The 13,590-nt window shown below is 42.1% G+C and overlaps 1 protein-coding gene across 2 annotated transcripts; it reads right to left on the bottom strand.

Annotated features, from left to right (window-relative positions):
* Positions 1-3,711: 3,711 nt before the first annotated feature.
* Positions 3,712-12,072, bottom strand: gtf2a1 (general transcription factor IIA, 1). 2 transcript variants are annotated; one of them, XM_026341634.1, is made up of 10 exons: positions 11,856-12,072; positions 10,107-10,208; positions 9,430-9,619; positions 9,188-9,255; positions 8,283-8,358; positions 8,008-8,132; positions 7,371-7,475; positions 6,324-6,626; positions 6,023-6,112; positions 3,712-5,421 (listed from the first exon to the last, which is right to left on the bottom strand). In XM_026341634.1, the coding sequence occupies exons 1-10, from the start codon at positions 11,883-11,885 to the stop codon at positions 5,314-5,316; spliced, it is 1,197 nt and encodes a 398-aa protein (XP_026197419.1). In that variant the 5' UTR covers positions 11,886-12,072; the 3' UTR covers positions 3,712-5,313. The 2 variants fall into 2 exon arrangements, with proteins under 2 accessions (XP_026197419.1, XP_026197420.1); XM_026341635.1 differs by lacking the exon at positions 11,856-12,072 and adding an exon at positions 10,592-10,855.
* Between the last annotated feature and the right edge of the window lie 1,518 nt (positions 12,073-13,590).

Genomic DNA, 13,590 nt, shown 5'->3' with positions numbered 1-13,590 from the left:
TTTTTCCATCCTCTTGCGGAAACAAGTGACTTATACAATCAGTGGAGATAGCTTTGCCTTTACTGAGAGAGCTTAAAGCAAATACAGCTGAGACATGTGAGCAGCAGCGGCGTAACTTGTGCGATATTGAGCTATTATGAGTTAAAGGACGACCCTCTGCCAATGGCGGCTTAACATCTGGTTAACATTTCATCTGCTGGGTGACATTTTTTCAAGGAAACATACAGATGTATGTGTGTGTGTGGGGGGGGTGACTTTCCAGGAAAGAGGGATCATTTCAGACCTTTTTTAATTTTGCTTGCAGAGTCTTCAAGAAATTTGTCCAGACTGCTGAACAGTATGGAAAATATAGTTCATTCCCAATTCGATATCACGCTACTGGAATCCTCAAAGCAAGCGTCGGTGAATTTGAATTGATTAAAGCCTCGGAGCTGGAAGGATTTTAAGTTTAAAGTTGAAAATATTAAGAGTGGCATCTGCTCAGCGAGTTCCAGACTAACTCACACTGTAGATTCCACGCTGACCGTCATCATCCAGTCGTTCTCGGTACGGCTGAATGTTTTCCACAGCTCCATGTCCATCTCTTCCTATTAACAGCAACCCGGTGTGGACCCTTCAAATGCTATTCTTACAGAGCTGAGCCGCGATGTGCCTGGCTGCGTTCGTGAGGGCCTCCTCACTTCCACTGCCAGTTAATGTTAACTCGCAGTTCATACTTGTTTCACGAGTGTGCGAATGTCAGAGTTGATGAAAATCAAAGTCATTGCACATTTGTGTGGGTGAACACAAAGTGTGGGGGTAGTGGCACACGCACACTCCTCTGAAACTACACCTCCACTAAGATTTACATGGATGTTAGTTGTTTTTCCCAAAATTGTTGGGATTACCAAACTGAATTTCACAGAGACTTAAGGTCCAAAAAAAAAAAAAAAGAAAAGGCAGAATAAACTGATCAAAACTTGGACTGGATTTATTCTGACATTCTTGTAGCTGGTTCTCAGGCCTGACTGATTATTCCTCTCCCAGTATTTCAAATAAACCCATCTCCAGGCCGTTCCTCAAATAAGCAGGGCAGGACCCAGCGATGTGTCTCGCTAACACCAGATTAGGTTGCGAGACTCGAGTACAGTGGGAAAAGAACGATGAGAAGAAGTGAACACAGCTTCTGTCAGGGGATTTCTAACAGCCACTTGTAGAAAGTCCAGGTCTTTAAGTGTCCATCTAGCTCTTGTCCCTGGGAACATGAAATCCTTTAGTTTATGACGTCCTTCCTTACGTTACTCCATGGGCTTTTAGACATGTACGATCCCCTTGACGAGTCAAGTTCCTCTGTCGCACAGCAAACTCCTAAAAGAGTACTAGAGCGGACAGTCAGCAAAGGTCAGCGAAGACAGTCGCAGTGTTGTTCTGCAAGTGTTCAGGCCAGGTGGAGTGCATGAAATGAAACTAAGTTATAATGTATGTAAAATAAAAAGGACCTTCTGCAGAAACAAACAAGCAAACACAATACATAGAGTGTGGAGAGGAGTGATAGGTGACAGTAAATGATTAGTTAAATATGACATTGGAGGAATGAGAGAAGTTCACCCCCAGCACACTTTATCACCTCGACACACCTGCTAAGTTGCTCTGTAAAGTAGGCACAGTCCTCTGATTGATGGCTTTTTGGCAAATTACCGAAATGATTAAATGACGTTTGCCCTAATTCCAACATTAGAGAGGTGTGAGGGGACGGGGACGTTGGCTTGAAGCATACTGACAAGACTTCAACACAATGTGTGGCTTCACTAACACTGTTTGCTCTGTAGCTTAAAATATTCAAAGGGACACCGTAAGACAGCGACTTGCAAGTCGACTCTTAATATACTTTAAATCAAACAGCAGCAAGACATTTAGGCTGCATCTAAATTTGAATCTACTTGTTTTATCATAAGCAAAGAAAAGGTGTCAATAACATTAAGAAGGTTTTTTCATTCTGGGCTTTTCCTGCTGTGACATATTAAAATGACTCAAATGATATCACATCTTCTGACACTATGAGAAACTCAACATGCCAGACGCCTGGCTACTGCGTTTCACATGAGCCAACAAACTCTATCTTGCCCTGCAGCTGACTGGCAGCCACCGTCAGCTGGTGCTGTTAAGCAGAGAAAGCTTTGGAGTCTAAGCTAGACATCTCCAGGGCCTCATTATGAGCCCCATTCGCCAGCAGCTCGGACTCTTATGTCTGAGTGCCCAGAAGTAGCAAGAGGGCCCACTTCATCAGAAGTAGCCAGGGATGCATTCTTCCTCCACTAGGTCTGAAAACGTCTTTGTGAAGCATGATACACTGCAGAAGTGACAGCCTGCCTCAAATCCATTTACAATCAAGGGTAAAAATCTCCATGTAGTTTCTGATTCAGCTGTAATCCCGGACAGCACCACACCTTTATCTCATAATTACCCACAAGGAAACTCACAGGGATTGTATTGTAGCTTGGGTAGGAACAGCATGGAGAACGCCCATGCTGTGCAAACCTCGACAGCCATCCAGATGCTGGATTACACAGCAAGGAAAGCTGAACTGAAGACAGGCAAAGGCAGATTGTAGGTCTCACACGCATGTTGCAGGAGATGCATTAAGGATGAAATCCCAACCAGGGGTGCTTTAACTTCAGATGCTAAGGATTTGGTGGAAAGATGACCTTTGATGATGAGGATGACCTCATATCATTTTTAAAAATAGAAATTAGGACTTCCAGCTGAAAGTAACCAACTTATTCACCCTAAATTCAGCTAAAAGTAACGTGAATAGCTCATGGTAATGGCTAACAGTTCAACTCATCAGCTAAATGTAATGGACAAATGGTTAATACAGGCTGTTTATTGTATGAAAAGAAAATAATATTCATCATCCGCCAATATCTACATCCAGTTTGACTACATTACATAAGAACACACAGGAACCACGACTGGTGGTGGTGATGGAGGTCAGAGATCAGATAGGACTGAGGGCTACAGTGAGGAAATCTCAAGTGCTCCACAACTACTGGAGGCCGACACAGATTTATTCACCAGATTCACCTACGGTTCCAAAACAAAAATTGAAATTAAAAGTGACATTTTCTTTGGGAGTTTTTCTCCATGTTCGATTTAATTAATTAAAAAAAATCAAATGAATAATATGAACAATACACTTCATTAAGTATTGGAACAGCAGTTAGAGCACACACACATACACACACGACAAAACAATTAGAGTACATTTCCACATCTAGGTCATATCATCCATCATCTGTGAACACCGGAGCTGAAATAAAGTTCAAAAGGCACAAACAACATCCAGCGATACGGAGACTGACGTTAGCAACTGTGAGCTAGTTTGAGTTTTGTGACTAATCTTTGAAAGCTGCTGAACTTCTCCCTATATTTGCAGATCGTGACGGGCCGTTAGCGGCGGCTGTTTAAAAGTGATTTCCTTTTTTTTTTTTTTTTAAATAAATATAGAAACTGTGTCCATAAAACTAAATGATGCAACTGTTACTTATAGTCAGAGGGGGGGAAACATCTGCAATAAGAGTTGACTTTATTCCAATTAGATCTCATATGAGAAAATATAAAGTCTTTTTGGTTCTGCATGAAAGACCTCATCAGCGCTTCCTCGTGTTAATGGGATTTCTTTAAAAACATTCTACTCTACGGAGCCCAACCAACAACCAAATTGACACAACAGTCAAAAACATGTACTTTATTTCAAATTGCTGCAACAGGGGCGCTAAAAAACAAACTGCAGACAAACACACATTCCCCCTCTGAGTTAAACTCGCTTCGATAGAAAATATTCTCATTTTAAAAGTCATGGATAAAATGAAAGCACAGAAAAACCAATGGTGGACGAAATGATTTGGAACTCGGCGTTATGCAGCTTTGTCCATCCAACAGAAACAAAAGGAACACTTATGACATTGTAAGAGCACAGTTTGGTGCGGCTTTCATCAAAAAAAAAAAAAAAAAAACTTCCAGGAATAAATTGGAGGAAAAAAAAAATAAAAAGACACCGCCCTGCCCCCACAAAAAAAAATATTATTAAAAATATTAGAATCTCTACTTTACTGTTTTAACTGTGACAGTTTGAGATTAGCGGGCGTGCAAGCAAACTTAGAAAACTTCCAGAGAAAAGCGGTGACAACAACACCCCCCCCTCCCATCCACCCCCCCAATGCCTGTACTGCTAGTCATGCTCTCTCTCTTCCACGCACACACGCTGTGGCTACCGATTAACCTGACTGATTTCACGACACACTGAAAAAAAACAACTGACGGTGCAAATTTTCAGACGGCTGCAGGAAACTAAAAGAAGATCAAAGAAGAAACACAGACAGGACAAACTTTTTGTACAAGTCTTAGAGAATCCGGTATTAGATCTGTTTTTTTTTTCTTTTTGTTAAGTTTTTTTTGGATGAAGGTGGAATGAAGCTCCAGAGAAGCCGATGAGGACAATAAATTGTATTTTTGGATTCAGCACTCCTAAGAGATTTTTAAAAAATGCCTTTGCACAACTCTTGTTACTTTGACATTACTGTAAGTTTGAACTTCTTTGTCTTAACCTTAACATTAAACATATTTTTAAAAATTGTTTAAAACAATAATATGCTGTTAACTACATAAAACACTCTGGAGCACCGTTTTCATCAACATGAACTGAGACTGAATTACGATCCAAGAACAAAAAAAGAATTAGAAGCCAAAAAGTTGATTCTGGCCGGTCTAAAGGCAGCAATTTTGACTGGTGGCACTAAGTTTGGACATAAATGTAGACACGAGTCAATCCAGTCAACCGACTACAGTGCATTATGATGGGGTTTCTCATCTACAGGATTACAATGAATGACTTCTGACCTCCTGTGGCAGGTCAGGTCACCCTGGTCCACTACACCTGTACCATGTGAAATGCTTGCTTTCCAAAGTTTGAGAATTCTTTCAGGGGAAAAAAAAATAAGGTAGAGGAGCCTGGAAAAAGAACAAGAAGAAAAAAATAATAATAAAAAGTGGAGAGAAACAATGCTCTGTTCACAGGCCTCCTTCCCTCGCAGGTCTCTCATCCTGCAAGGCCAGTCGAGTGTTTCTGACGACATCGGTTTCATTTTTTTCTTTCCTTTTTTACAGTACCTCACAGTCCATTGGATTTGTCAAGAGTTCTCAAAGACTCAGAAGTTTCCTGAAATGAATCCAGTCACAGGATATGGAAGGATACTGAAGTGTCTGTATACTGGATAAAAGTTCCTGCTCCTGTTGCTTTGTCTTTTGTCGTTTTTTTTTCTTTCCTTCTCGACTTCACCACTCAGCATCCCCAATGGCTTTGGAGAAGACAAAGTCTCTCCCATTCAGATTCATGATCCCGTCTTTCAGGTGGAATTTCCATTTGTTCTTACTTCTGTGAATCTGGGGAGTAGAGAGAAGGAAATTAATGCTGTGGGCGTTAAAGACAGATGGACAGTGTTTCAGCCTGAAGTGGATACAGTCTCTAATGCTTTTACACTCAGCCAGACACACAAACTGTGATATTAACCACTGCTGACCTATAATTCTCTGTTGGTGGAGAATTAACGACAAACAGAGTTGTAATACACGATACAGGTGATCGAACACTGTGCTCACGGCAGAAAGAAGTGTCAGGAAAAGAACAGTAAAGACTTGCACACAAAGGACGGAGAAATGTCTGTTTACTGTGTGGAAACCAAATGAAATAGGAGGCATTTAGAACTCGCTCATCCTCTAGTTTGTTCCACACTTTACTCTTATTGTGTAGAAGAACTATTCTGCTGTGGCCCTGCTGATTTTACTTACTTTCTCTTATTTTTAGTGACTTATGAATAAAATAACTTTTCATAGCTCTACATATAATCGTCAGTGCCTTTGTCAACATGTCAATATAAAACAACACACACACATTAGAGATGCAAAGAAGCAAAGAGCTGTTGAAAACTCAATATCAAAAGATGTAGTTAGAAATAACAATTAGGAGCTGGGTTTGGATTCTTACCTTGTCATACTGGCACACCACTACATTCTCTGTATCAAACAGCTCCTGGTCCTCCTCATCACTGACGTCATCCCCACTGTTCAGTGGCTCCTGATGAGAAAACACAATTAAACACGGATTCTTAAAGGTCTTAAAGGTGGGAAAGACTGAATGGAATCTGCTTTTCGACCACTTTAACTCGACAAATTGACAGACACACAACTAGAAATAACTATTTGCTGCATATGTATGAAACTTTTAATTTCCTACTTCTGAAAAACCGGACGACATGCCTTACTGATAAAACAACTGCATAACCCACCTCCTCAACCTGCCCGTCCTCTCCTCCATCCTTGTCCTTCTCCTCTTCATCGTCTTCATCGTACTCCTCCTCCTCATCGTCATCCTCTTCTGAGGAGGAGTCTCCATTTCCGTCCACCTGCAGCATCATGGGAGGCTGCTGTGCCTGAGGCTGGGTTTGAGTCTGGGGCTGTGCCTGCTGCTGAGCCTGGGGCTGTGGGGGGGCCTGTGCAGCAGCAGCATCCTGGGCCTGCTGAACCTGCTGGACCTGAGCTGCTGTTGCTGCCTGACCAGGCTGCGGCGCCATAGCTGCTGCCTGCATGACCTAATAGGAAAATAGACCACAACCCAACACACAAAGAAGTTAGTGTGACACTGGACGAGCTATGTTATGGGATTGTTATTAGTCAAATACTTAATGTAGAGTCCAGTGAACAGCATATACAAAGAATTAAAGATCTGCATAGCAAATATTAATAAAACTCTGCGTTTTCACTCCAAAACCAAATGTTGTGTGTTGACACCTATCAGGTCTTTAAATATCTAAAGCAATCATTTTGTGAATGAATTCAAGGACTCCAATACAATCTCATAGTGTAAAAGCCAAGGAAGGAATATAGAGCTATAGGAGGTCTGGAAATCTTAACTCTGCCACTGCATTCAGAAACGCAATCTGCAACTCTGTTGTGCAACAAAGAAGCCACACATCAATTCTGTGCAGAAACTCGTGGAGTTCTCTGGGCTTAAACTTATGTCAAATGGGCCGAAAGACAGTGTAAGAGCGCTCTGCTGTCAAACGAGTCTGTGTTCAAGTTTGTTTTTAGATAAAGTAAAAATCTGGTTCTCTGGGCAGAAGATGAAGAAAAACAAAAGATCGAAAACAAAAACACATCTATTACCTGTGGAACGTGCAAAAGCCAATATCTGTGATGGTGTGTGTGATTTTCATATACAGAAAGCGTGTTTTGGGATTTTAAAAACTGCAATTAAGGTAACTTTTCCTGGGAAGTCAGGATATTTAAGGAGAGTGCCAAAATTGCACCACCACCTTCCTGGAAGAAGGGCTAACCTGTGTATTGCCTGGTACTTTGTTTCCTGAAGCTAAGACGATCTGCTGCGGCTGAATGATGACTCCTGTTTGCTGGGGCAGACCTCCCTGCAGAGGAGCCAGGACCTGCATAAACAGTAAACAGGAAGAATCCACAATTTGTAAATGCTTAAAATTCAAAAAACAGTCTTACTTTTGGATTTATCCAGGAGAATTCCATCGGGAAATGTCAAAAGTTCTGCTAATTCTCTACAAACTTGAAAAGATAGGCAGTGATCGATTATGTAAATCTATAATTATTATCTTTAGAGAAAGAGGTTTAGAAACAACACTAGCATCATTTTTATGCTGTACTTGACTTCACTTTGCAGATTTCTACATGCTGGTTCTTCTTCATACCACCCCTAGCTATGCAGCATTTTAAATTCTTGAATGAAGCATCTCTGCTCTGCATCTTGAGCAGATTGCAGCCCTCTCTGACACAGGTGGTCAGTTATTACATACTGTACTGAGTTTTTGTCATGTTTATTAAGAATACAAATTAACAATACATTACAATTGTGTTGTAGTGTTAGCTGGTCGTTTTTTGCTACCTTTTGATGGCCTCTCTTTGGCTTATCAAAGCTAGATGTTCCTATGAGTGTGTGATGGGGAATACCTGTTGTATGACTGGTGCCTGTACGCCACCAGGCTGCATCTGCTGCTGCAGGACGATCTGCTGCTGGGGCTGCTGGATGATGTACTGAGCCCCGTTGGCGGCCCGGACCACCTGTAGAATCTGACCTGAAATACCACAAAGTGAAAGAGATGCGACTGCTGTGAACGTCTAACTATCATGGAAACTTTTTTTAAAAATATATAACAACAATAAATGGGCATCAATTAACTTAATTTAGGATTAAACTACTCCAGATACACTGAAAGCGTTTGTACCTTGTTGGGTGATGATGTGTTGGTACGGGGCGACCCCAGTGGGCAAAGCAAGAGTTGCTGCGGTAGCTGCTGCACTCTAGAGGAGAAAATGAGAATAAACATATAAAAGTCTCTGAATATGGGCACTGAGGGGAAAAAGATCCACAACACTTGAAGGATTGAATAGTATGAAATACAAGACTGTTGAAGTTGGAGTTTTTGTGGAGTATTAAATATATTTTTGTAAAATATAAACAGGTGTGCTTCAACTTTACTGCTAAACCTGTTTCTCTAGAGAGTTTAAATATTTATGAAACACAGCTCAACATCTCAACAATTAAAATGCTAATATTCATATTCCCTTGGCTGAGGTGATAAAAGCAGTGTTTACTCATTTGCATTCGCTGACGTTATCTTCCTGATTTCACAGTGAAAAGCTTAGAAAATTTGCAAGTCAAGTTTAAAATGCTTTTTAGGAGAATTAAGAAAGAAAAAGAACATTTCCCAGAGCAGCGCAGATGCTGCTGAACAAAAGTGCTGTCAGGCTGAGGAAGTTCAATAGGAGGGAAGTGTTTCTTAGAGGGAGGTAGGAAAGTGACACTCCTTTGTGTGACTATACAACCAGTGTATGTCCGTGAGAGACACAACTGGAGAGTGTAAGAGGATGTATTATCCCTGGCTATAACCCAGGCTTCTAAACAGCTCTCTGAAGGTCCCTCTCCGATCCCCTACATTAATTTTCCACCTCCTTCTGCCCCTCCATCTGTCAGTTACTGGACCATCACTTCACCATATAGGATGGAGAGCAGCATTTAGTCCCTTTTTGTTTTGAGGAATGCTCCCACTGTCTTTATAGGGACATGAAACCCTTTATATCAGTTCACTTCAGTTCTATAGTTATTTTTTATATGCACATATCTCCTTACCATCCCCGTTGCATTCATGTGCTGTAGAATCTTCGCCGAATCCGGAACAATGACTTGCTGTTGGGGAGCTGTGAAGAGAAACATCTTTACGTCAGACCGTAATATTCCTCCAGCTTTACATTTACGTAAGTAATTGGTGGTGGTTTGTTTTCAGAATGTGACATGAAGTTGTTATTGAATGCATTCATGTTTCGCTACGTGTTTTAACCACAGTGGTAGTGCCAGTGCCAGTAAAGAACAACCTTGCTGTGGCTGGGGGGGCAGGATGACTTGCTGAGTCTGTGCGGGCTGGGTCACTTGCTGGACTTGCTGGGCCTGCTGAACCTGCTGCTGATGTTGCTGTTGCTGCTGCTGAGTGGCCTGCAGGGCTGCCTGCTCGTCAGTATGGAAGCCCTCCACTGCCTTGGACTGCATCAGCTTGTTCTCCCATAGCTGAGGTAACAGGCAGAAGAAAAGAGTCAGAGATGCACCATTTGTCAGGAGGCGGCTGGTGGCTCAATGTGTTGTTTTTTTCGGGCAATGAGCAATAAGATGCTTCAGTAACGTTTTGGAACCAATTTGACATTACTGTTAAAACAATGCAAATATATTCTGCGATAAAAATGGTGATAAACATGAGAAGATACATTTGTGGAGTCCTAATTTTCTTCAGACTGATGAAGCTACTTAGATGAGTTAATGAAACCGTCCAAACTAAAGTCCAGTAGTCATAACTTCCACATCACCTCACCTGGGTGACAAATAATATTTACAGAATTAATCTATATCTATCCAGGTTATCTACTATTTTACCATCTGGGAGAAGTTTCAAACCAGCTTCCTATGTCAGGCTGAAGGGACGCACACCTCACCACACCTCTGCACTAGTGATGCTGCATTTCCCCTTCAGTGGTCGTACACTGTCAACAAGCACTGTTACCGTTTTCAGCTCCAGAAGCACTTGCTCGTCCACCCCCTCGTCCAGGAAGAGCTCTCGCACCTCGCTGATCACATCCTCAATCACAGATTTATACAGTTTAGGCTAAGGAGGGGAAACAAGCACAAAAACAGAAAACACTTACATAGAGCCTTAGAGAATAAAGGTGTGATCAGTATTTAACGACTGCGAACACCACACAGATTTTGGTGTGTGGTGTTCAAAAATATGTTTTACCATTACATAGCATGTATAGCAGCCCATGACACATGTTATGATATATAATCAACACACATCAGTGTAATGTTTTTAATAGCTGGCCCACTGCAGTGTGATCCTGGGATTTAGCTGTAAAGCCTGCACAGCACTGCCTGGCTTCTTGTGCTAATCCATATGTCTGCATCTGTCACGACCCACAGTGTATAACGTTACAGCACACCATCAACAAACACACGTCGTTCAGAATAAAAATAAAAAAAAACATCTACAGCAGCAGCACGACGGCCACATCTCGGCGTCTAGCAAGAGACACAAGCGGCGACACGCAGGCATGCGGGCCGCCGCGCTGCACGGTCCCCCGGTGTCCGCAGCACGGAGCACGGACCTCGGTCTCGCTTTCCCTCCCCCTCGGCCTGTCTGCTCCTCCACTATTTAAAGCACAGTCTGGTGTTTATATGTAGAGCCGGTGACGTAACGTCGAGTAGCACCGTCCCATCCCGGGCAGTCTATATTAGAGAGCCAATATGGCTGTATAAAACCAGGCGGCGGAAAGGAGGAGGGTCAGAACCGGAGAGCGGGCGGACGTGGAAGCCATTTTACAGAGCGGGCGAGGAGCGCGCTCCGCAGCCTCGTCCGTCACCCGACATGGAGCGGACTGTGGAGGGCTGCTTTTTGGTCGGTTGTTCACATATTATATTCGTGTTCAGCTTTCACTAAGCAATGTGGCGTTGTCGGTGGGGAGGGGGACAGAGCTGATATGAGATGGGTACAAGTGGCGGTGTGGGGCGGCTGTCCTGCCTTCAGGTCGTGGAATGGAGGACAAAGCGCTGACGACCTCAAGCTGGAAGGATGCTTTTAATTCTCCCAATTAAAAAAAATAAGCTCGATTCATTCGCAGTGGATGATGGCAAGGTGCTTTTTGCGTACATTTGTATTTGATACGTTATGCAAAAAAATAAAAAATAAATAAAAAAAGAAGAAAAATGAAAAGGCTAGTTACCTAGTGCCTCTTTCTACTGTAAACGGCCATCGACACAAACAAAGCTCCGAGCTCCATAAAGTAAAACCAGAAACATCAATAAACCATATTTTTTATAATCCACAGGATCCAAACATCATTTAAGACACTGTTTCGAGCCAACTAGCTCATAAACTGAGAAACAGCCCACATCTTACAACCTACAAAATAGCAATTTCGCTAACCCTGGATGTAAACAGCATTTTTTTTTTTTTTTAGTAAATTTAGATTTTGCTTTTTAGCGAAACAGCCCCTCGTATGTTTATATCTTTATTCTAACATTACCAGGTGGCTTCATGTGAAAAAGAAATAACGTGATCTAGTTTCGGAAACTGATTAAAATGGCCGATTGACTAAACTTGTAGTTAAGTATTCGTTTTATTTCCTGCTACAGTGAAGGGTTTGTTAAAAGCATGTTCATTATACTGCAATAAATAAACAGCAGCTCGTCGAAATCTTTCTGTTAACTTTACCCCCGTTTTCCCCGCTGACAATCCTGAGAGATTGATCCTTACCACTGGGTTCGAGTTAGCCGAGCTCGCCATTATACGCGTAGTGTAAGAACCACACGGGAATAGGCGAGAAACAGAGCCAAAAATTACGAAAAACGACTTGAAACAACTGGGAACGCTATAGTAAAACAGCCGGCATCACTTTTGTAAATAACACACAGTTTCAGCGGTCTTATTTACAATCCCGGGCTGCGAATCCCCAGCCGTCCTCCTTCCGTCGTTGTCCTGCTTTATATACTGAGCGATGGAGCTGCGAGTGCGCGAGACATAGGGCAGGGTCATACTGCAGATCTCGCGAGATCCCGTGCGGAACCCGGTGACCCAGAGGCACGCCGGCTGCTGGGAAATGTAGTTTTTAGTTTGTAGTTTTCAAGCGGTCCATAAATGCGACCTGATCGCGCTCAGCTGTGTGACGTTCACTGGCGTTGTTTACTGCTGGAAGCATTATATAAATATAAAGAATTAATCATAACTTTACAGCAATTATACGTTAACAGAGCAGAAAACTAAATGATCTAAGAGTAGGGCATCACATGTAGGCCTTTTGTTCCGTTTGCTAACATAGCATAATACTTTTAAGCAAATAAAAATAAAAGTTAAAGAAACCACACACCATATGAACTTGATTTAATGTTTATTAGGAATCTGATGACAGGAGACACATAGGGGGCGCTGCAAGCTAATACAAATTTAAAACCTCACTCCTCTATAGTTGGTTTTAGTCTCTAATATTGCTTTGCCAGTGCTGACCAACATGTGTTAGGAACATTTTAGATAATTACTTTCTTCAAGTGCTGATGCGCAGAATATTGGTGATCAAACTTGAAAACTTAAAAGGAACCACCAGTAATAGTCTGCAGCAGAGGTGCTTATGGGTTCATGAGTGCGTGGGAACAGATGTTCACGCCTTATTCGTATTAAATTTTAACATCATCACTGAGAGTGACACTCTAAGGTAGCACCACAACCACATGTGGTACGAGGACACCGCATGTGGGATCTGTGGTATCTTTGTTTGTGCTGTGAGGACTTTTTTCATGTAGGAGCACCACACTGCCACTAGAGTGTGATCACACAACACACCCAAAATCCAGCAATCAAACTCGTTTTCCAATCCCATGGCACACACACACACACACACACACACACACACACACACACACACACACGCAATCCAATGACTTTGTGCAGCATGCAACTATTTTAAATGAAATCCAATAAAGGGAGTTTAAGTGAATCTGTGGATGAGCTACATGTCTATAGGTCTTGTCGGCCTAATCAAACACACACCTTTCCTGCCTACCATGGGGGAAATTTCCAAAAACAATAAAGCTTTCCAACAAATGAAAGCTGACAAGACAATGTTACCTCCACTTCTGTCTCCATGGAAACTTGCCTCGCTGGTCATTCAGTGGATATGGATGTGATCTAGACCGGGGGAACACGCGGTTCTCTTTGCATCAATTCACTTAGCACTTCAGTTTGCCTCCTCCATCTAACATGAAATGTCACTACGAGCAAATTCGATTCACTCATTTCACTGCGAGGACGTTAAAGGCCTACCTCACAGCGACGAGCGTCTGCTTTTGAATTAATAAGTGTAACCCATTTCTTCCTTCATTTAAAAAAAAAAAAAAAACACACAAACTGAAGTGATGAGAATGAGAGAGTGTGTAGCACTTGATTCTCAAACTATGAGATGTGATCAGACGTAAAGCCGTGTTATCTGAGGCATGTT

This window comes from Anabas testudineus, chromosome 24, assembly GCF_900324465.2.
Source record: "Anabas testudineus chromosome 24, fAnaTes1.2, whole genome shotgun sequence".
Taxonomy (NCBI): domain Eukaryota; kingdom Metazoa; phylum Chordata; class Actinopteri; order Anabantiformes; family Anabantidae; genus Anabas; species Anabas testudineus.
This window is presented reverse-complemented; position numbering and strand designations above follow the sequence as displayed.